The sequence below is a fragment of the Astyanax mexicanus genome, chromosome 3 (assembly GCF_023375975.1).
Source record: "Astyanax mexicanus isolate ESR-SI-001 chromosome 3, AstMex3_surface, whole genome shotgun sequence".
NCBI lineage: Eukaryota > Metazoa > Chordata > Actinopteri > Characiformes > Acestrorhamphidae > Astyanax > Astyanax mexicanus.
In genome coordinates this window covers 34680084-34701029 of record NC_064410.1, presented here as the reverse complement: position 1 = coordinate 34701029, position 20946 = coordinate 34680084, and the positions used below count along the sequence as shown (strand labels likewise).

At 35.8% G+C, this 20946-nt stretch overlaps 1 protein-coding gene across 1 annotated transcript in view; it reads left to right on the top strand.

Moving 5' to 3' along the window:
• eepd1 (endonuclease/exonuclease/phosphatase family domain containing 1) overlaps nucleotides 1-20946 on the top strand; it is a 36656-nt gene that overhangs the window by 12540 nt on the left and 3170 nt on the right. Inside the window, exons 2-4 of the mRNA XM_007254726.4 lie at nucleotides 5332-5383; nucleotides 16761-16871; nucleotides 20118-20252. Coding sequence (XP_007254788.3) covers nucleotides 5332-5383; nucleotides 16761-16871; nucleotides 20118-20252 — 298 coding nt within the window. The remainder of the gene's footprint in view (nucleotides 1-5331; nucleotides 5384-16760; nucleotides 16872-20117; nucleotides 20253-20946) is intronic.

Sequence of the window (20946 nt, the reverse complement as noted above, 5' to 3'; positions counted from 1 at the left end):
TGGGGTATCTGGTTAGTGGTATTAAAAGTCTACTCTGCTTCCCTTACAAATCATGTTAGTTTATTTCTCATGTTAGTGCAAATATTTAGTTTGAGTCAGAGCTGGCTGAAAAAGAACAGACTGATGATGAGTCAAATCTAGGAATTTGTGCAGTTCAGCAGCAACGTACAAAATAAACAGTAATCAGTATAAAAAAATATTGTAAAATGCAAACTGCTCTATGATCTTTTAAGCATTTATATCTGTTTTTATACCCTGTGTATTAATGGAGAAGTTGTTAGAAGGGGCTGTGTTGGTGTTTGCAGTGTTGGGTGTGTGTGTCTGTGTGTGTGTTGCTCTCTGTGCTGTTTTCAGGGGCACAGCTGACTCTGTAGATTTGATAATCAGGACTGATGCTGTGTGTTGTGTAAATTCCCTACTGCAGCAGAATCAACCCTAATAGTAAGGGTGCCCTTGTGAAAGTAAAGTGTATCATGATATTTAACATGAAGAAGTATATACTTTTTTAAAAATTAAAATATGTACTTAAGTACATACGCAATTTACTATTTTTGTAACTACTTATTACAACTTGAATATATTTCAGTTGTAATTGAGCTATATTTAAACACAACAAAACATCGCTTTTTTTCGTTTAACTTCTGCAAAACTACGTATATTTAAGTATGTTTTTAAACACCTTTTTTAATACCCATGACGTTTATTGTAAATGTACTCCTTTGCGTATTAATAGGCATATTGTGTACACCTTAATGCTGCTAGGAGAAATAATACACTAAAGTGCACTTTAAGCAGTATTTAATGCCACTATAATTATTTTCTACCAACACAACACATTTAAGGCATATTGCTTAAAAATACATTTTATGAAAATACAGAGAAAGTATATTTAATGTGTATATTAAATTTAAAGTGCACTTTTAGTATTATTTACCTAATTTAAACATACTTTTAATGCTCTGAAGTATATTTCCTTTTTACAAGGGTAAGCTTTGGGCCACTGATGCAAAAAAAAAACAAAACAAAAAAAAACTTCTTTTTTTTTTTGTTACTGTGGTGTTCTTCAAACCTGTCTTACTAACACTGCTCACTTCCTTTTTTTGAGAAGCTGATATACATCTTTACACAAGAATCATGCTGAAATATTATTTTTGTATTTTCAGTACAGGGTACAATAACCAGTAACAGCATCTCATACTAATCCAATTAGCCGGGTGCTAGCATTTACACTTCCTGACTCAACATAGTTATGTAGCTGTGTTATTTATAGAAACACTAAGATCAGATCAGGATCAGCCTCAGTTCAGGGTCAAAAAACTGGGTCAGGACATTCCTTCTTTTACCCAGTAATATCACATTTCCCATGAAACCACCAGCAGCAATGACCAATTAGAACCTCTTAGCAGTCTTTACTTTGTGATGTGTGCAGGAGTGGCAAATCTTCATGCTCCTCAGGACTAAAAAGAGACCTCACGCATACAGAAACTAATGTTTGAGATCAGAGGGATGAACGTCGCTGGATTCAGGACACATCAGTGTTGTATAAAGTGGATTTGTAACTGTTACATAACCTGATTCATTTCAGCTGTTTTTACGTTCCATGTTAAGTAGGTGATTTGAAGGTCTGCCAAGGCTCGAGGCTGTTTAAGCTGTACTGTTGATGTGGTGATGATGATAGGTATGTGTGTGGTTCAGCGAGTTCTTTGACACACATCTGGGTACTCCTTGCTTTCTTTCTGAGTAATGTTTATTATGTTTTAAAGGCAGTGATAAAGCAGTTTTGGTTCCAGTGTTTAGTGCCTGTGCTGAATTGTTCTTTTTTCTAAACTGTTGTTAAAAGTTCAGGCTGAAACTCTGTGCCTGGAAGGTTTGATGCTTCTAATGAATCGAGAGGTCTTTCTGGACAGTGAATTTCTCCCAGGTGTAATCTTCTTGCACTTTCTCTGTTGTGCTGATGGTGTAGGCCAGCTGTTCAGTTAGACTTTACCCGAGTCTGATAGAGATACTTGTTTAAATGGAGCAGAGTTCAGACTGTAGAAGGAGTCAATTCCAACAAGAACTGTTTTTATTATGGTGTTTTTAGGGCTGCACAACATTGTGATGTTTTGTTGAGCTGCAATAAAAAAAATACAGGAGTTGTCACCAGATATCTCTAGATTACATTGTATATACATAGACCACTAAAGTTTCTAAATCACTTTCTTTGATTTTGCTATTTATAGATATATGTTTGAGTAAAATGAACATTTTTTTTTTCTACAAACTGCATAGACGTTCTGTACAAGATTTTTTGTTGTTTTTACAGTTTGTCTGCTGATAGTGTTCAAAACGGTCAGTGTTATACAACTAATTAATTGTTAGTCAGCTAGCTAAAGTTAGTGTTGTTTTACATGCTGGATTTGGTAGTACTTGTACTCTGTCTCACCCAGCGCTCTAAATATACAGCTTTGGAAAATATAAAGAGACCACTTCAGTTTCTGAATCAGTTTCTCTGATTTTGCTGTTATAGGTTTATGTTTGAGTAAAATGATCATTGTGGTTTTATTCTATTAACTATGGACAACATTTCTCCCAAATTCCTAATAGAAATATTGTCATTAAGAGTATTTATTTGCAGAAAATTCGAAATGGTTAAAGTTCCTATTTATATAGTTTTAAGAGTTTAGAAATCAATATTTGGGAATAACCCTGGTTTTTAATCAGTTTTCATGCATTTTGGCATGTTCTCCTCCACCAGTCTTACACACTCCTTAATTGCACAATAACGTTTACAAGCAGTTTAGCTTGGTTTGATGGCTTTTAATCATCAATCTTCCTCTTGATTATATTTTAGAAGTTTTCAATTTGGTAAAATCAAAGAAACTCATAATTTTAAGTGATCTTTTATTTTTTTCAGAGCTGTATATGGCTTAAAAGGGGAGAACCATGCAAATGTTTCTTTTGTGACGTTATATTTTTTGACATTATACATCTTATGTGACTATTGCACATGACGTATACAAATCTGTGTATGATGCTGAACAATAAAGTGTACAGCCCTAGTGTATTTAATTAACTAAAGAGCAAATGGTTTAGACTGCTGCATATAATTTGTATTCGTTTAATTGTTCTGATTTTATACGTTATGTTATGTTAATAATTGTTCTATATGTTTATATATTACTGTTTAAATGTGCACCTGAAAAAAAATGTAGCAGCGTGACCAGCATGTGACTGAGCCTGAAGCTGTGGGTAAATGAGTGAGTTGGTTGGAAATTGAACAGTAAGACTAACTGTGTAGGTTCGATAAAGTATAGAGAAGTGATCTGAGAAGTTTCATTTCAGGTTCTTGTTTTTAATGTTAATGATTCTGCTTTGCTTGGGCAGTGTTATGGCCAGTCCAGAGTCAGACAGACTTCGTCCCTCCAAGCATGAAGTGTGAGTCAGTATGAGTTAATTGTCAGTGGTGGAAGTTGGCCAATAATTTGCCATATGTTAATTCACGTCAACACATCTACACAGCTACAAACCTAAAACAAAAGAAAACAAAGTATACAAGAGAGATATGAGTGAAAGTGTCAGGTCATTCCAATCAGAAGGTTTTCCAGGTCATGAAAGGGGAGGAGCCTTCAACTCTATCTCTATAGAACAGTCAGAATCCACTAAACAATGTGCCAATTTGGGCTTTTGCAATTGTGTAATGGTATCTGAAAATGTAGTTGCCAAAGTTCAGCCTGATTATAAAATATAATACTATAATATTCATTGCTTTGTTTGTAATTATGCTTTTCTGAAGGAGAAGGGTGAAAATTGAGTGGAAGGTATCAGGATCAGTGATTCAAAAGAAAAAAGTAATATTACATTGTCCATAGATCCATGTTGTAAACACTACGCTGCAGGTTAAAATGGTATGTATTGATACTCTTTTTTTAGAAATTAAAAATTAACTTTAAAACTTTACGTGACAACTTGGATGCATTTCTTTTTTTTATTGCATTGCCAAAGTATCAGATTAGCAGATACCTAAAATTAAATGACTTAAACTCAGGAGCCAAAAAATGTAATTTGGACATCTATATTATTGCCACAATCTGCTCTTACACAGAAATGAGCTCACACACACATGCATATTTACAGATGTTGTTTTATAGGAATTTTGGGCTGATTCTGATGGATTTTTTTCACAAATACAGTGTGGCTGAATCAGCATTACAGAAAGTCTACAAAAGCAGTACAGTAAAGTAAAGGCATTTTTTGTGCAGTAGTTTGGTGTCACCTAAACATTTTGCTCCTTTGGAGTTTGATAAGTACATTCAGTCAATTGTATGGTGCTGATGCTGATGTTTTTGTTTTGTTTTTTTTTTTTGTTTTTTTTTTTTTGCTGATCCTGATTATTAAATGCATTGGACTGCAAAGTTTTCCAATTTTTGTCTGATTTGGGTCAGTCCATTTCTGAATGGTTGGCAGGCCATGGGTTTGGGGTTATGATTCATTTTGGTCATTTATACTCACTACTATGAGATTCTAGAAGATTCAGAACCTCTTTTGATAGTACAATAGCCTCAAGTGCACTAGTGATGCAAACCAAACATGTCTTGAGCAACTATACTGGGTTAGGAGAAGAAAGAGTTATAAATCTGTATTTTTTTACTACTGTTCTTTAAACAGATAGAACGTCCTGCTTAGGGGTATATAAAGGAATCTGATGTTAGAATCCTGTTTTTTGTTTGCATCCTGCTAGATAGCAGAGAACCAGTCTGTAGAAACAGTTTGGTCTTTATCATGAGTTTAAATATTGACTGTGCTCACCTCGTGCTGCTGTGTTTGCGCGCTAAGCATTATTAGCATCATTAGCATGCTGAAGTTTCTGTTTAAGACTCTCTCCTGTCTGCTGCTGCAGTTTACTTTAGGGTGTGGTAGAGGCAGGAGACTGACGGGGAATTACTATTGATGTTCATGAGCCAAAGCTCACCTTTGTCAATTATGGACTAAAACGGTATAAACCCCTCCCTAGCATTGTGCTGTGGATCTGCGTTTTTCTGTAGAGATAAAACTCCATCCAACACATCTAGAGTGAGTCTATGAACTGATCATGTATCATTTTACTTGAGACTCTAGTGACTGAAAATGTATCACAGCAATGTTTTATCATCTAGTGTTAAGCCTTTACAAAAGATCTGAGGCTGTTCCTGCAGCAAAGAGGGAATATAAGCAGCTATCAATCCTTGTTCACAGAAGAATCAACAGTGGTCCACAATTTTTTTTTACATAAAATGTATAACAGCAGTAGCTCTAATAATTTCTTTATCTTGTTTCTCTCTCTTCTCTCTACTTCCATCTCTATCTCTCTAGCATCAAGTTATTAGCAGTTCAGGACCTGGCTGACCGTGAAGCTCTAAATAAGGTAATGTTACTGGTTTATATTATATATCTATCTGGGCTTTCCTATCACTATATGATAATTCTGTAATCAGTTTGGATGGCACAAATTGTACTTAATTAATTCCAGCTGTTTTCTTCTGTTGGGAGATTCTGCCTGGAAGTTGAACGCCAGAAGTTGTAGCACAGAGCTGATTACCAAAAACAAGCATTTATCATTTATAATTCATTTTTCGTTAGTTACAAAAAAAGGACAAAAAACCGGTGACTCAGAACTCGTAATACAGGAATTCTGTCCTTTTCACAGGAAAAAGAGAAATTTGATCAAACTTTTGATGTGTAGGTACACTTATATTCTGTATTGTTGGTATGCCAAATTAATTTTGAGCTTTTAAAAATGAAAATACTAAAAATGGCTGTAATTCATAAACATTTACAGTACTTTGATAAACACTCCAATCAAATCAAGATGTGATGTGTCAAGATTGCTTCATTGCAAATCTATTTAAGTAATGTAGTGGTAAAAAACTGAATCTCTGGCCATAAACAGAGCTGAACATAAACATCTATTCCTGAACTGTTGACAATCAGGGGAATTAGTAAAAGAGGGAGTGAGGATATTGTGAAAGAAAGAGGAATATTATTTCATAGAATATCTGAGATTCTGTAGAAAGAAATGTCCTGATAACTGAAATTAAAAAGTCTCAAGAGGTTTCTGATATTGGTTTATGATTTCAGGCTGAATCTAGTGAATCAGTGATATTTTCACCAATATTGATTAAAAAAATGGGTTGTTTGTATTAGATAAGATATTACCACCCAACTAAAATATTTTATTATTGCATGTACAAATGTGATTGTGTTTTTAATGACAGTAGATGGCCAGGGGATTTTTGTAGAGGTGTTATTGTTATTGCTTATGATTTATTGTGCTGATAGTAGTTCTTTTTATATATTGCATAATTTATGGTGTTGTGTAAATCTGTTGGCTTCCCACCGCTGTAACTCACATTTTTTCATGGGCACAGTAAATTATATTGCATTGTACCATATTGTATCATAAAAATAATCATAAAATGATCAAGAGCAAGCCCTGTACACTCATTTTGCCTCAAGCTGTTTTCTATTTGGTGCAGGGTGTGAAAATATTTAACTGTAAATACTACAGGACAGTGTTTATCTTTTGGATGCTGGACTTTTGTGGAAAAACCCACCAACATGACACTTTACTCAGTGTACACAAGACATTTCCATAATACACTTCACCACACTTCTTTAGATGACAGAATGGATTAGCTTTTACCGGAGTATGTACATTGATTGAATAATCCGAGCTGATTTTGGGGCCTTTGTTCAACAGGATATGGAACAAAGGTGATGACAATCCCCCCCACCTCCTCTACATGCACAGTGTCAGTCCTGCAGGCTTTTGGTTCCATATTTAGAAAGCTATCTCACCTTACTAGAAATAACAGGGGAAGCCTTGAACTTTCTGGGTTAGGGAGATTCTGGGTTAGGCTACCTACGCATAGCCAAAAATCCCACACGGTTTAGTGTTTCTTCTGGCAGGGTCAGACTAAAGACTTACATTGTTTCACATTTACAGTAAAGTCTCTGAATACCACTGGATGAATCTGTTAGCTCAAAAAATAACCTTTTCAAAGATAAGCGGCAGGCTAATGTGGATTTAACTAAAAGTTTCAGAACACCCCTATTTATTTTCCTTTATTTGTGCCATTTAATCTCTTAAGATTCAGTTAATAACCAAGTATAGTGCAAAATCCATTGCACAAAACTTTGCCAGGGTCTTTAAGGAAAACATATATATATCATATATTGTTTAACAAATAGGGGGTTATGTTTAGCAAACAATTTATTGGTACCAGCTTACACTTGCTAGTAGAAATGAAAATAAACAGCTTTAGTATTAGATTTTCATTAATGTCAATTTACAATGTCTGTACATTTCTTTGTAGTAAACCAGTTGTGTTACTGCGTTCTCTACTGCAGCATTTACACACTTACACACAGCACATTCACACTTTCATCATAGTCACTAGAAAAAGCACAGAAACCCAGAGAAGTCTTTTCTTTAGAGAAATGACAAATAACGCCAGAGAACGATGAGTATTATTTACACATTCAAAAGAATGTTGACAACTGGTGCAAGAAGAGGTCTGGCTGACCCACATGGCAACGCCAGCCATTCGCTCAGCTTAACATGATTGAATTAAGTTTCAGTTTCAGTGCTGAAGAGAAAAATGATAGATCTGACAGATGAAGTGCAGTAATAAAGTTATTAATAAGACAAGAAATAAAAAATCAGCTTGTCTGGGCCATACAGCACTGCTACTGGTCAAAAATAAAGATGTTCTAAAACATATTTAAAAATGTAGCCTCTGATAGCCTTTTTTTAATAGGCCTTGAGGAAAAAAAATGTCCACTCTGGAAAAAATGAAAACACCACTTCAGTTTCTGAATCTGCTTCACTGAATTTGCTATATTGTCATTTATTTGCAGTAATGGCTGAAATAACAAAAAAAGGTGCAGAGCTTTTAGACATTTTAGACAAGTTTTTTATCCATAAAGTTAAAAAAGAGTTCAGAAATCAATATTTGGTGGAATAACCCTGTTTTTAATCACAGTTTTTATGCATCTTGGTATGTTCTCCTCCACCAGTCTTATACACTGCATTTGGATAACTTTATGCCACTCCTGGTGCAAACAGGCATTTAAGCAGGTCAGCTTGGTTTGATGGTTGTGATCATCAATCTTCGTCTTGATTATATTACAGAGGTTTTCAATTTGGTAAAATCAAAAACTCTTCATGTTTAAGTGGTCTTAGTGTGACGTGGAATGCAATATAGAAATTCTTACAACCCCCCCTGCTCTGTCCCCTGATTGTGAACTGCAGTATTTGACTAAAATTGTCTGTACAGACAGACAACGGACTCTCCTCAGACATCTGCCTCACCCACAGGTCAGCGCAGTAGTGTTTAGCTTCCGCAGGAGACAGAAAAGTCATGGGACACGGTACTAGTTCCTGCCCCATGACATTTGAAATAAATGAGTATATTTGTAAACTGTATGTATTTGGAGAAAATCTAATATTAAATACATTAACGCACATTTATGTAATAGTGGTGATGTTAAACAGCTTAGAACATCAGTACAGTATATAAGCGTGTCACAGGCTACCAAATGACAGACCTCAGTTGACCTCTTGCGAGCAGGTTACCGCTGATGACATCAGCACTTATATGTATTAATGAACAGGTGCAGTGTGGGAGGGGAGCATGACATTATGGCATTATGGCTGAGATAATAATAGCCATAAAGATTAGAAACTCTTGTTCTCAACTAAAGAGCTGAAATGGACTGGAATGGACAGTCTTGTGTGTTTCTTGTTTGTGTCTGTTTGTTTGTGTGTTTGTAAGAGTGGGTGGGTCTGACCTGTTCTCCACTGGTATCGTCTGCCTGCAGTCTGGTGCTAAAGTAGGTCAACAGAGCAGCAGTGGTGTGTGTGTGTGTGAGTGAGTGAGCGCGTGTGTGTGTGTGTGTGTGTGTGTGTGTGTGTGTGAGAGAGAGAATGTGTGAGGAAAAGATCAGAAGGCTGCTCCACATGGAGGTGTCCCACATCCCTCTCTCCTCCCATTCCTTTTCTCGCTCCTCTCTTCTTTCAGCTCATTTTCACACACAGTATCTCCTTTAGTACTTTTCCTCTCTCAACTATCAAATCAAATTAAATCCAATCAAATAGGTTTCAGGAAAAATATATGATGCCAAATCAATTTATTTAATGCAAATTGTTGGTAATATGCATTTAAATTGTAAGTGTGGTAATGTATAAATTAAAAATAAAAGTTCATAAAGAATAGATTGAGAATGCAACAAGTTTTATTGGAAATGTTAATGGAAATTGAATGAAAATCAACCTAAAAAAAAGTTTGTTCCATGTCATTTGTTAGAATTTAATGGAACTTTATATGTGTAATGATGATACATGATCATACGCAATAATATCGCCTACATTTTTGAATATCATGAACGATATTATACCCTGAAATAACGTTCCATATCACTCGCCCCTAATTATGACATCAAGGAACTACTTTTTTCTGTTTTTAGCAAAAGAAAAAAATGATACTCTTCTCATGATATATCTACTAGAGACAGATTAAATCTGTCCAGTATCATTCATTTTACTTTAATCCTGAATATATGGAGATATTTGAAGTGCATTATTAGTATCATGACATTCTGGATCATTTGACTTCTGTTACAAATCTGATGAAATTCTTGTATTTTTTAATATCTCAGTTAGGGGTGTGTTTTTTGTATGCAATAATAACATTTAATTTATTTTGCAGTTGAGTGTTCTTGAAATAATATTTAATTAATTGTTTTGTCAAATCGTCAAGAGTATTGTTATCGTGAAAATACAATGAAATATCGTGATATTATTTTAAGGCCTCATCGCCCACCCCTAGATGCCACAGATATTGTAGCCAGGCCTGTAGATCATGCACACTTTTAGGTTTCCAAAGTTAATCCCTGTTGGTCCTATAAATGCTCAATTGGCGATAAATCTGGCTACTGGGAGGGCCAAGAGTGTTGCCGTCTGGTAGAGTCTTTCCTAAGAAATCCTTTGCTGTGTGTGGGCAAGCATTGTCCTGTTACAAAATGCCAGTTGAAAGCCCTGTCATGAGTGTCCCTCGTATCACTACTAGGGGCGACCGACTGCTGCAAGGATTCAATGACCCCCTCAGATCATTACACCAGCTGGTAGGAAATTAAGTAGCTTCACTGACAGTTAAGACCTCCGTACTTTAATGCGACTGTCACTAGAGCTGAAACAGAAATTAGATTCTTCACTGAAGATTATATGGTTCCACTCCATTGTAGCCCAGGTTTCTTGTTCATAACTCCATTGCAAATGAAGTTGACAAGTCTTTTAGTGCGTCATAGATGCATGTCTAACAGCCTCCAACAATTTACAGCCTCCATGTGACAAGACTGTTTTTTTGTCAATAAGTTTTTATAGAATATAAAAAAGGAAGTGTTTTTAGTTTCTGCTTTACCCAGTGGATAGTGGGTACAGATCCCATCCTCATTGACCAGCAATCTGTTTTCTGTGCCTTCCTGTTTCTGTAGTCTGTAGTTTATGTTCAGTTGTCCTGTACTTTGTTAGTGTTTGTCTGTGATTGATGTCTTAAAGATTGTTTTAATAATCCAGATTTCAGGAACAACATTCAGTTTATTTTGGTACATGTTTCATATTCCAATACTGGGTATATTTTAACTTAAAAATAAAGGGTTCTTTGAGTAATACCATAGAAGAACCATTTTGAGTCCAAAATGAATATAATAGACATGGGAGTGTGTAGAACCTTTACATTAGATGTCTGTAATTTTCTAGATGTTTCTTTCTTTGTATCTCTTGTATTCTCTCTTTCTGTAACTCTCTCTCTCTTTTGCTCTCTTTTCCACTTCACAGCAGTGTGTGTGTGTGTTTGATTTCTCGCTGCATGTTCTGCTTGCCCTTCAGTTCTGCAGCACTGTGCTTTCTGCAGTATTTCCAGACATTACCCATCCTGTTCATTCAGTCTGTCTGGTTGCGTTTGTCTGCCAGTGTGTCTGTCTGTGTCTGTCTGTCTGTCTGTCTGTCTGTCTGTCTGTCTGTCTGTATCTCTGCATGTGTGTGAACCTCCAAACTCAATAACTTAAGTTCTATATGGCTAATGTGATCCACACAGTTATTCTGACCGATTGTAATACACTGTACTCAATTGTGTTTTGCTCTATATGTCCAAATGTTTGTGGACACCCCTTCTAATGCCTGCATCCAATAATGAAACGGATCTCTGAAGCATATTGAAATTATCTATTGGCGCCATGCGAGATCTCAGGTGTGGGCTAGAGGGGTTTAAAGCCAACCAGTATAGATCAGGAATGGTGTCCTCTAACATGATGCTCCATCCAGTAGTTCGTGGATGAGTTGAGGTGATTTGTATGTATAGGTGTTGTGTTGCGATGTATGTGTATGTATGTTTTTCATACAAAATCTTATAAAAATCTTGTACACAACTGCACAACCATATTTATACAAGTAGCTGTTCTTGAATAACTGAAGCTTTCAGTTCTGTTCTTTTGTGTGTTTATAAATGATTAGACTGGTTAAATTCGTCCTGCAACGTAAACCATTTAGTTTTGTTTTAATGTTTTGGTAACCAGGGTAACACTCTGTGGTGTAGCTGTGGTTCTGTGGTGAGGAACGAGTGTGTTGTCATTCACAGTAGACCCATAAGTCAATTTTCCTGCTCTGAGTCATCACTGTGCCACTTGAGGGCAATGTCAGTGTGCCTGTTATTTACACACATACACACACACACACACACCAAACCATCCTTGCCATGACAACAAAGATCGAAGTTCAATACACTGCCAGAGAGCTCTTTAGCAATTTTTGTTAGGATTTTTGTTTTTCTTTCTATATCTTTCTCTCTCTCTTTCTTTTTGCCTACCATTCTCTTGAACGAGTTTATCTTTAATATTTTCCTCTCTTCTTTTGATATCTAATTTTTCATATGTTTTAATCTTATTATTGGTAACTGTATAAAAGAACCCTGTTTTGTAGTTTCAGTTACAGGCTTTAGGCCATCTCTTGATGTATATTTTGTGTTAGTCATTCTCTAGTCAGTGGTTAGTTTCTGACCACAGAGACAATTTTTTCTGGATATTTTTGGAAGGTGAACCCACACATTGCTAATACTGGACACAGATGTGTGTAAAAGCTCAAACACTCACAACATACCACAGCTGTATATACTCATACCAGCATCACCTACACTAATGTCATCGCTGCCATGTCAGTTATACCACCCCAATCATTGTGGACTCCTGTGGTGAGAAACTTGGAGATGAAATGGGGTGAAAGGGCTACAGTGCAACACTATGCCTACAAAGCAGAACTATGAGGTGCTGTTTCTAATAAAGTGGCCAGTGAGTGAAAGCACACTTATAAAGTAATCAGTGAGTATAAGAAAAAATAGGTGTTTCTAATAAAATGGCCAGTGAGTGTAAATGCCATAGGAGCTTAGGCTGATTATTTAGCCACACACTTGTGTTTTTTGTGTGTGAAGAAAGCAGGGATTCTGCTGCTCTGAGTCAGTTCTATTAAAAAAAAAGCTTACAGGAACACATCTGCATCAAACATAGTTTTAGTTACTAGGAATACAAAAGGAATTAACCCACAGTTTAACTGGAACTGTCACAGTACTAAAAAAAACAATGCATTAAAATGACTAGTTCATACTTTACACATGAATAAAGTAAGGAAACTAAATAACAGAAATCTACGAGGGTATGCTTGTAGAGCCTTTAAAGATTGAAATGTTTGGTCTGTTTCCTCTGGATGGTGAAATTCTGAACTTGTTTACATGTTGTGCTTTTTACTAGAAGCTCTGATCTGCGATTTCTCAGGAAGAGGCATTTCCTTTGCTTATGTTCAGAGAGAACAGGAGTTGGTACAGTAGCTTAAGCCCATACTGCAGTAAAGGTCTGTTTATTTAATAATGACTGTGGAAGTAGAGTAGCTTTAACAAAAAACAAAATACAGTGGAGCTTTTTGTTGGCTAAGATCAGGTGTTCCAATTCCAATGTCTAAATATTTATAGTAATTAAAACTTTGTAATGTGTAAATGCATGACTATGCTATTAAATTATGTCAGTGACATTAAATGTTCCTAGAATTACAATAATATTGTTTATCACTGTTATTTCTGTAACTATATCCACCAAATTGGGTAAATAATAATAAGCATGTTTGGTTGGTGTCAAGAGGATATCTGAGCTTCTGGACACCCACTGGAGGCGGTATTTGGAGTAACAGTATTGGGTATCAGACCCTACAACTAAAATCTGGCACTGTGACTAAAGGAGTCATATTCTAATCATGCATATGTTATTGATATTTACTGCATACTTCAGTGAATATGAATATTAACATAATGATGTAGTACCCAACAAAGTGACTTCAGATCAGATCAGTTACCGTTTTTCTGTTTTGCGTATCATCTTTGTCTGGTTGCAGTTACTTACCATGTTCTCTGTTTAATGGTATAGTTCAGTCAAAAGTTCAATAAATGTGATAAACATGGATTTGGACTGTCATCATCAAGTCTTCATTTATGTCTTATCTTTTCTTCCATCTTTTTTCCTTACTTTAAATTTTTTTTCCTTTTATACAACTTATTTTCTTGTATTCTTAATATTTTTCTTTGTACTTCCTTCTTCCTTCAATGAACACCTTATATCCTTCGAGGAATGCAGTTTTCCACATTAGGGCTGCACAATATTGGAAAAAAATGGCATTGCAATATTTAACCAGAAGTCAGTGATCCAGCACTCCATATTTTCAATATTGGACTAAAATAATGATATTGGGCAGATATGATCTGCCTCTGTTGTTTGTCTTTTTATATTTTACAAGACGTTGTCTGCCCTGTGAGGTAACTAATACATGTGACCACATTGCAAAATTAATGCTGAAACTATATTAAGCAGCCCTACTCCACATCACACTGTGATGTATTGACATTCTGGCTGGAGCACAAAGTTGTAACCTTTTCTTCACCTGCTGATAAATGTTGTCATTGATTATCATTATATGATCGAATGTCTGCGTGCTTGTCTGCACGTTTTGCTCTACTTTCTGCCGGGAGCGTGTAAGGCTTCTCTGCTCGGCTGCCTCCACATACCTGTTGGCGCTGGATGTGAGCAAGTGTGTGATTGCCAGAGGATTCTCTGAACCGCAGCTTCTGCCAAAGCCCGTCATCACTAATCTTCAGCTACAGTAACTGAGCCTGCATGGTGGGAAGCTGCTGGGAAGCTGGCCATCGTTTTGCCATTTACAAGTTTACAGCGGGACCTCTGGAGGCATTTCAGTTTTTTTATGGGCCTTTTAGCAATGAAAGGCTAATACTGGGAAATTGTTATTTATTTAGCACTTATCCATTTGAAAAAGGAATCTAATTCTTTTAAAGCTATGGCCATGTCCAAAATCCCCTGCTGGCTTCAAGTAGAAGTGCCCTACCTTCAATATTTTTTCTGTTTTTTAAAAAGAATAGTTTAGTAGACTAATACATTTACAGTTTCCCTCCGGTAAACTCTAGGCGATCAGTCAGGACTTTAGATCTATAAAAATTAAAAAAAAATTTCTTCATGATGATTTATTTCCATGTTATGTGTAGCCTTCTTTGTGTAGGATTGTTTGTACACATGTACATTTAGTTACATCTTGTCATTTTTAAGGCAGATCTTGTCTAGCTTTGAGGGAAAATAATTCTGACCGCTCCTACCTGCAATATTTAGTCTCACAATATCAATTAAATACCATATTAGACACTTCCTTAAACAATGGGTGTTTCGAAGACTCCCTTAGTCGTAGTCAGGGCTGCTGATTTGGATGATTGTGTGATTTTAAATGGCCAATTACAGGCATAAAGCAATACACAATATTCACAATAACATTATTTTATTATCCAGGATCATATGAGCATGTGAATCAAATATCTGTGATTGGTAGATAATAGAAACCCACTAGAAACATACTCATTTCATTGTCCTCTGGATGTGAGACTTTTTTTGTGGTGTAGTTTAACTTATGTTGTTTATTTAGTTATATTATTTGAATTGGTATACATAAGCTTTTGTTGTATTATCATTGCTACAGCAGCAGAAAGAAAACCCCTCCTGGGTACCTGAGAGGGGAATTTGCTGTGTGGACTAATTATAGACCTGCTTTGGTCAGGGGTTAAAGAAAATGTCAAGCTCTGCTGGAGTTGCACAGCTCCGGTAATGCATGCTCAGAAGCTTCTGGATCCGCATTTCTCTGCCAGATGTTTTACATAATTGTCCCAAGTATCCAGGGCAGAGATGCTTAGCATAGTGGCCGGTTCTCAGTTCCTGTCGTGGGCTTCTAATGCAAGATTCGATTGCATGCATGTTACGGGCTGCAATGTGTGTACATGACTATCCCCCACACACTCCACATAAATACACTCTCAGGTTACTTTCTAATGCTTTTACCAAATTTTACCAAGTACATCAACAGATGGGTGATACCTAGCTTTTTCATACTGTTTTATAATGAGATTTCTTTGACTTTTACTTTTTTGTTATTACTGTGTTGCAAATAATGTCTCTGATTCTTGTTCATGCTCTTCTTTTTTAAATGATGTTGGTTTTATTAAAACCTCTGAAATATAATCTAGAGGAAGATGATTGATCACAAGCCATCAAAACAAGCTGAACTGCTTTATTTTTGTTTTGTACCTGGGTGGCATAAAGTTATTCAAAAGCAGTGTGTAGGACTGGTGGAGGGGAACATGCCAAAATGCATGAACTGTGATTAAAAAACAGGGTTATTCCAGAGTTCATGAACTCTGAACTTTATAAATATGAACTTGTTTTCTTTGCAATATTAGAAGTCTGAAAGCTCTGCGTTTTTTTTTTTTTTTTTTGTTATTTCAGCCATTTCTCATTTTCTGCAAATAAATGCCCTAAATGATAATAGTTTTATTTGGAATTTGGGAGAAATGTTGTCCATATTTTATAGAATAATATAACAATGTTCATTTTACTAAAACATATATCTAAAAATAGCAAAATCTGAGAAACTGATTCAGTAACCGAAGTGATCTCTTAATTTTTTCCAGAGCTGTAGTTGTTCTAAGACTGCACCACATACACAGCTCAAAAAATAAAATACAAATCCAGTTAACCTACACATACATGAACTGCAAGAACTTTAGTCTTTTTCCAGAAAAATAAATACTTGAAATACTGTGCTAAACATACCTAAGGTGCTCCTTATAGATCTTCTTAATCCTCCCTAATTTGAATAAAAGAAAAACCCTAATATTGTATCTTGAAAGTGTATTGACCATTTGATAAACTACAAGTGCTTTGGTGTAGATACTTGTTTGTTTTTTTCTTTTTAGGTAGTCTTGAAGCTTAAATCTTGAATTTTCTGGCTGGTTATTGCAGAATAGCTACTGCTGATGCTGGAGTTTCACATCTCTATTTATTAGCCTTTACGTCAATGACCATGTAGCAAGCAGGGTCATTGTTGTTTAGTGCCTGCTGCTATTGTAGTGACAGAATGTGATGGACAAGAACATAAAAAGAAACAGTGTTGGTTTGAGTATTCACCCAGGGCCAGGTCTCAGCAGTCAGTGTGTGTATATGTTCTCCAGTCCTGTTTCAGGGCACACGTCATGAGGGATTTCTGATAAAGTAACCATACAGTGGCTTTATTAGCATGTTTGTGTTAGTTTTGAGTGTTTTTGATATGTTGTGATTGATTCCCCTCCTCTATTCTGTGTGTTTGTGTGTTTTAGTTCTGCACAGAGCTGAATCAGCCGTCTCTCTTTAATGTGCGCAAGTGGAAAAGCCCTCGAGGAGTGTGGAAATGCTCAGTTTCTGAGAAACCCACTGCAGAGTCTAGCGAGGTAAGACACACACACACACACACACAAACTATAAAACAGAGCCACTATGGATTGGATCATGGTGTTCTAGCATGCCCTATAGTTAATTGATCTGTTTGAGATCTGGGAATTTGAAGGCCAGAACAACACCTTTATTTCTTCTACATGTTCCTTAAACCATTCCTGAACAATGAGTGCATTGTGACAACATAAGCGGTGTACCTGCCATGCAGCCCCAAGCGCACTAGTAGGTGCTGCAGTACTGTGTTCTGAAACATTTCTCCCATAAACGTAACCAAATTTATTTCTTAACATAACTTGAGCCACAGTAGTTTTTTTGTCGACTCAACCAAGATAGGACATTCACATTTGTGCATTGATAACACCCCAGATACCTCACAACCTGTTTCTAGCTTGTGGTCCTTCTGTATATTGCTGTCAGTAGGGTTGGAGATACTTTGACCCAGTGTTTTGGCCACAATAATCTGGCTCTTATCAAAGTGTCAGAGTTCATGCCTGTCCACTTGCTACATAAGTGTTCAGTTATGATTTAACAATAAATATTATTAATCTAATCCATTTTGCTCAATGTTGTACAAATATAATACAAAACTACAATTACAAGTTACTTTTTTGAATGCAGATAAAGTACAGGTATTTTTTTAAATGTAAAAGTTCCAGGCTGTTCCAAACCTGGCTAATGTCATCAAGTGGTATGGAAGCTTTTAAACTGCATTTCTTTTATGAGCAATTTCAGACAAAATTTTGCTACGGTGTGCACGTTCTTTGTGTAAACCCACACAATAACCATTTTAACTTTTTGACAAAATGTAAATGTGGCATTAGAACAAGGAGAAAGGCTTAAAAATGAATTCAAGTTATGGCTTTCAGTTTTGGTAAATTCATTATTTTGAAGATACAAAGTTTTTGCTTGACAGCGGCAGTAAAGACCTTTTTTTACTATGTCATCAGTTGTTAATACACAAACAGAGGAACCCACTGGATAGTCCATAAGCTCTTTTGCAGCACACATGTAAATATGCAGTGTATACATTGCCTGCCTTCAAAAACACACTTTAAAAAATGAGACCACACAGAACATTATTAATGACACAACACAGCACACTTCATCTAACCTTATGTAATCACACACACACACACACACATACACTGTATCTAACAGTGTAATGTCTAGTAAAGGGCAGCAGACACAGATAATACATGAACATCATCATAATGTTTAGACAACATAAGAATGTCCAAGCTGTTTCCAGTAATGTCCGGCTAAACAGAAGATGTTCTCTGGCCTCTAGAGAGATAAAGCTGTGTTTACACACATGCAAGGAAAATCTTTGCAATGAGAGCTGGCAGGTGTAAACAAGAACTGAAGAAAAATTAAGCTCAGTGCTGTAGAGAATGTAAATCCTGAATTTCTTTTATTAAGCCATCCTTTTGTTTTGTTAACATTCTGGTTGTACAAGGACTGAAAATAATAACTGACATTTTTCTACATTTTCACGTCGGGCCAATAGCTATGAATACTGCACTATGTAACTTTGGTAGAGCTGCAAAGCCTTGTGAGAACTGTGTTACACTGTGTTATCTGAGTCATATCAGTTTAAGATTCAGTAACTTCTTATACTTCAGGTGTCTGCTTTGTAAAATGCATGCTTTCCATGCTGAAAAAAACAGCACTTCCAGATTAAGTACATATTTGTTTAGTTTAGTCAATAATTTAATGGAGTTTGACGTAACCTCTTAAATCTCCGAAATATTGAGATTTTATTAGTTTGTTAGTTTAGTTTATGATCATAAGAACATTTTGTAGCAGCAGTACACACAAGGCACATCAAAATATGAAGGCATGAATTACATAGAATTATATACATAAGTTAAATACATAATACGTGAAATTAACAAATTAAAAAAAATTGTTTTGTAGTCGGTGTTTGATGTCATTTCAATGAGCAGGAGTGTTGGTCATAATTTGTATGAATGTAGCAATATTCATATTTTGAATGAACTGTTAATCACAGCAAATACCCTGACTAATACACAGCTAACAATTTTAGTTTAATAGTACATTTTCTGAACATTTAAGTTAACATTCTTAGAATGTTCAACGTTCTGTTTTAGGAATATTCTTACAATGTTTTCTGTTAGCTATAACTGCCAGGTTACTTTTGACTTGGGCACAGAGCTAAATTGTAATCTGGTTAGCACAAACGTGCACTTGTTTGCCTTAAAGCTCCAGTGCACTTTTTGGCCAATACACTGCTTTTAGGGTGAAGGAAACACTTTGGATACTTTTTTTTAATAATTTGAGTTATTACCTAATGAAAAAATATATAAATAGTATGCAATAAGGGATTTGCATAGTTTCCAAGTATAAAATTGTAGCTCTTGTAGCCATTAAGCTATCTGCAGTGATGAGGATAATGCAACAGTCAACCATTTGTGTGTGTGGTGTGTCCTGAGCTGAGTGTTCCTTCCCTTGCCCTTTCTTATCTCATACATATTTCTCTATCTAAATAGATCATTAACTGCTAATCCACCTACACATAGCAGCCTCCAGCATAAACACACACACAGTTCAGAGAGGTCAAAGTTTCTTTATGCGCTCCCAATCAGAGAACATTCAGCATCTTCACTTCCACAGCTTTTTTTAAATAATCAACAACTGATAAAGTATTCATCCATCTGTACTCCACCCACAAATGCAGTGGTGGATACATGTTCGGTAAACTATATAAATAAACACTATAAATACTATAAAAAGTGAAAAGGCAAAAAAACAACAGGGTTCATACGGTCATGAAAAACCTGAAAAAGACATGGAATTTTAAAATAGCAATTTCCAGGCCTGGAAAAGTTTTAGAAAAATAGAAATACTCAGGAAGTTTTGAAAAAAAGTCATGGAAATTTGGGCTACAAATCTTTGTGTTTTAGTTTATTGATGGAGAAAATCTATTCTGAGCTAACAGTTACATCAGATCAGAGTTAATTCAGTAATTTAGCCCTACACAATGGAGCTCTCAGGATCTGACACACATTTTATTATTAAAGATTGTATGTCAGAATTATTTTAGACCTACAATAATCAATTTGATTATAGTTTTAGTTCATTTTTGGTTTTATTGTCCATGTCTGCACTGTTGGAAATTTATTGGTTAAAAGGTGTATGAACTCTGAAACAAGCTTTGACTAAAAAAAGCAAGGCTTAGCAAGAAAATAGTCTAATGTGTTTGTGTGCTTTGTTCTGTGCAGGGTTCAGAATATTCCGGGTTCCTCTGGGACTCGTCGGTCGGTATCGAGCTGAAGGACACTGTGGTGATTGACAACGCTGCTACTAATGGCAATGGAAACCATGGCCAGACTAAACCCTACCTTGCTCATTTTTACGTAAGTACTAGCAGCCCTGGCCAGAGAAAATAGTGAGTAAAGGTGCTTGCACACTGCATGAGTAGCCGCGCCATTGAACGCTGATCCCCATTGGATTCAGTTGTTTCAGTGTGCAAAGCGGTGTGTTTTCACATCCATAATCAGGCCTCTATAACCCTTACTGTGGTCAAAATTTAACATGGTTCTATTTTTGACCTTGTGGCAAGCAGGCCACTGCAGAAAACGCATGAAGTGAAATCATGTGACCAGAAAAAAAACTGTAGTTTTTTTTTTTTCAACCAACAAAACACACTAATATTAACTATTAGTGAACATCCTCAGCTGTACATCACATCCCTACACTCATATAGAGATAACAGTAGGAAGAACAGAATCAGAGCTTTATTCTGGGTGATCTACAGAAGCTGTAGAGACTCAAAACTACAAAACACCGGTCGCCAAGGTGACAAATTTTAGAAAACCCTGCCTAATGGGAATAGATTTTTATGGTTGACTTATTATACCAGACAGTGCACACAACTGACTGTTGTCAAAATTATTTAATTACTAAATACCTTAGTTATACAGATAAGTTTAGTTATCTACTTTATCATATTTGTTTGACATTTAAAACAAAAACAAATTGCAATAATGTTTTTTACGAGCCTTGTTATATAACCAATCGAGAACTGGCTTTAGTTCTATCTATATCTTA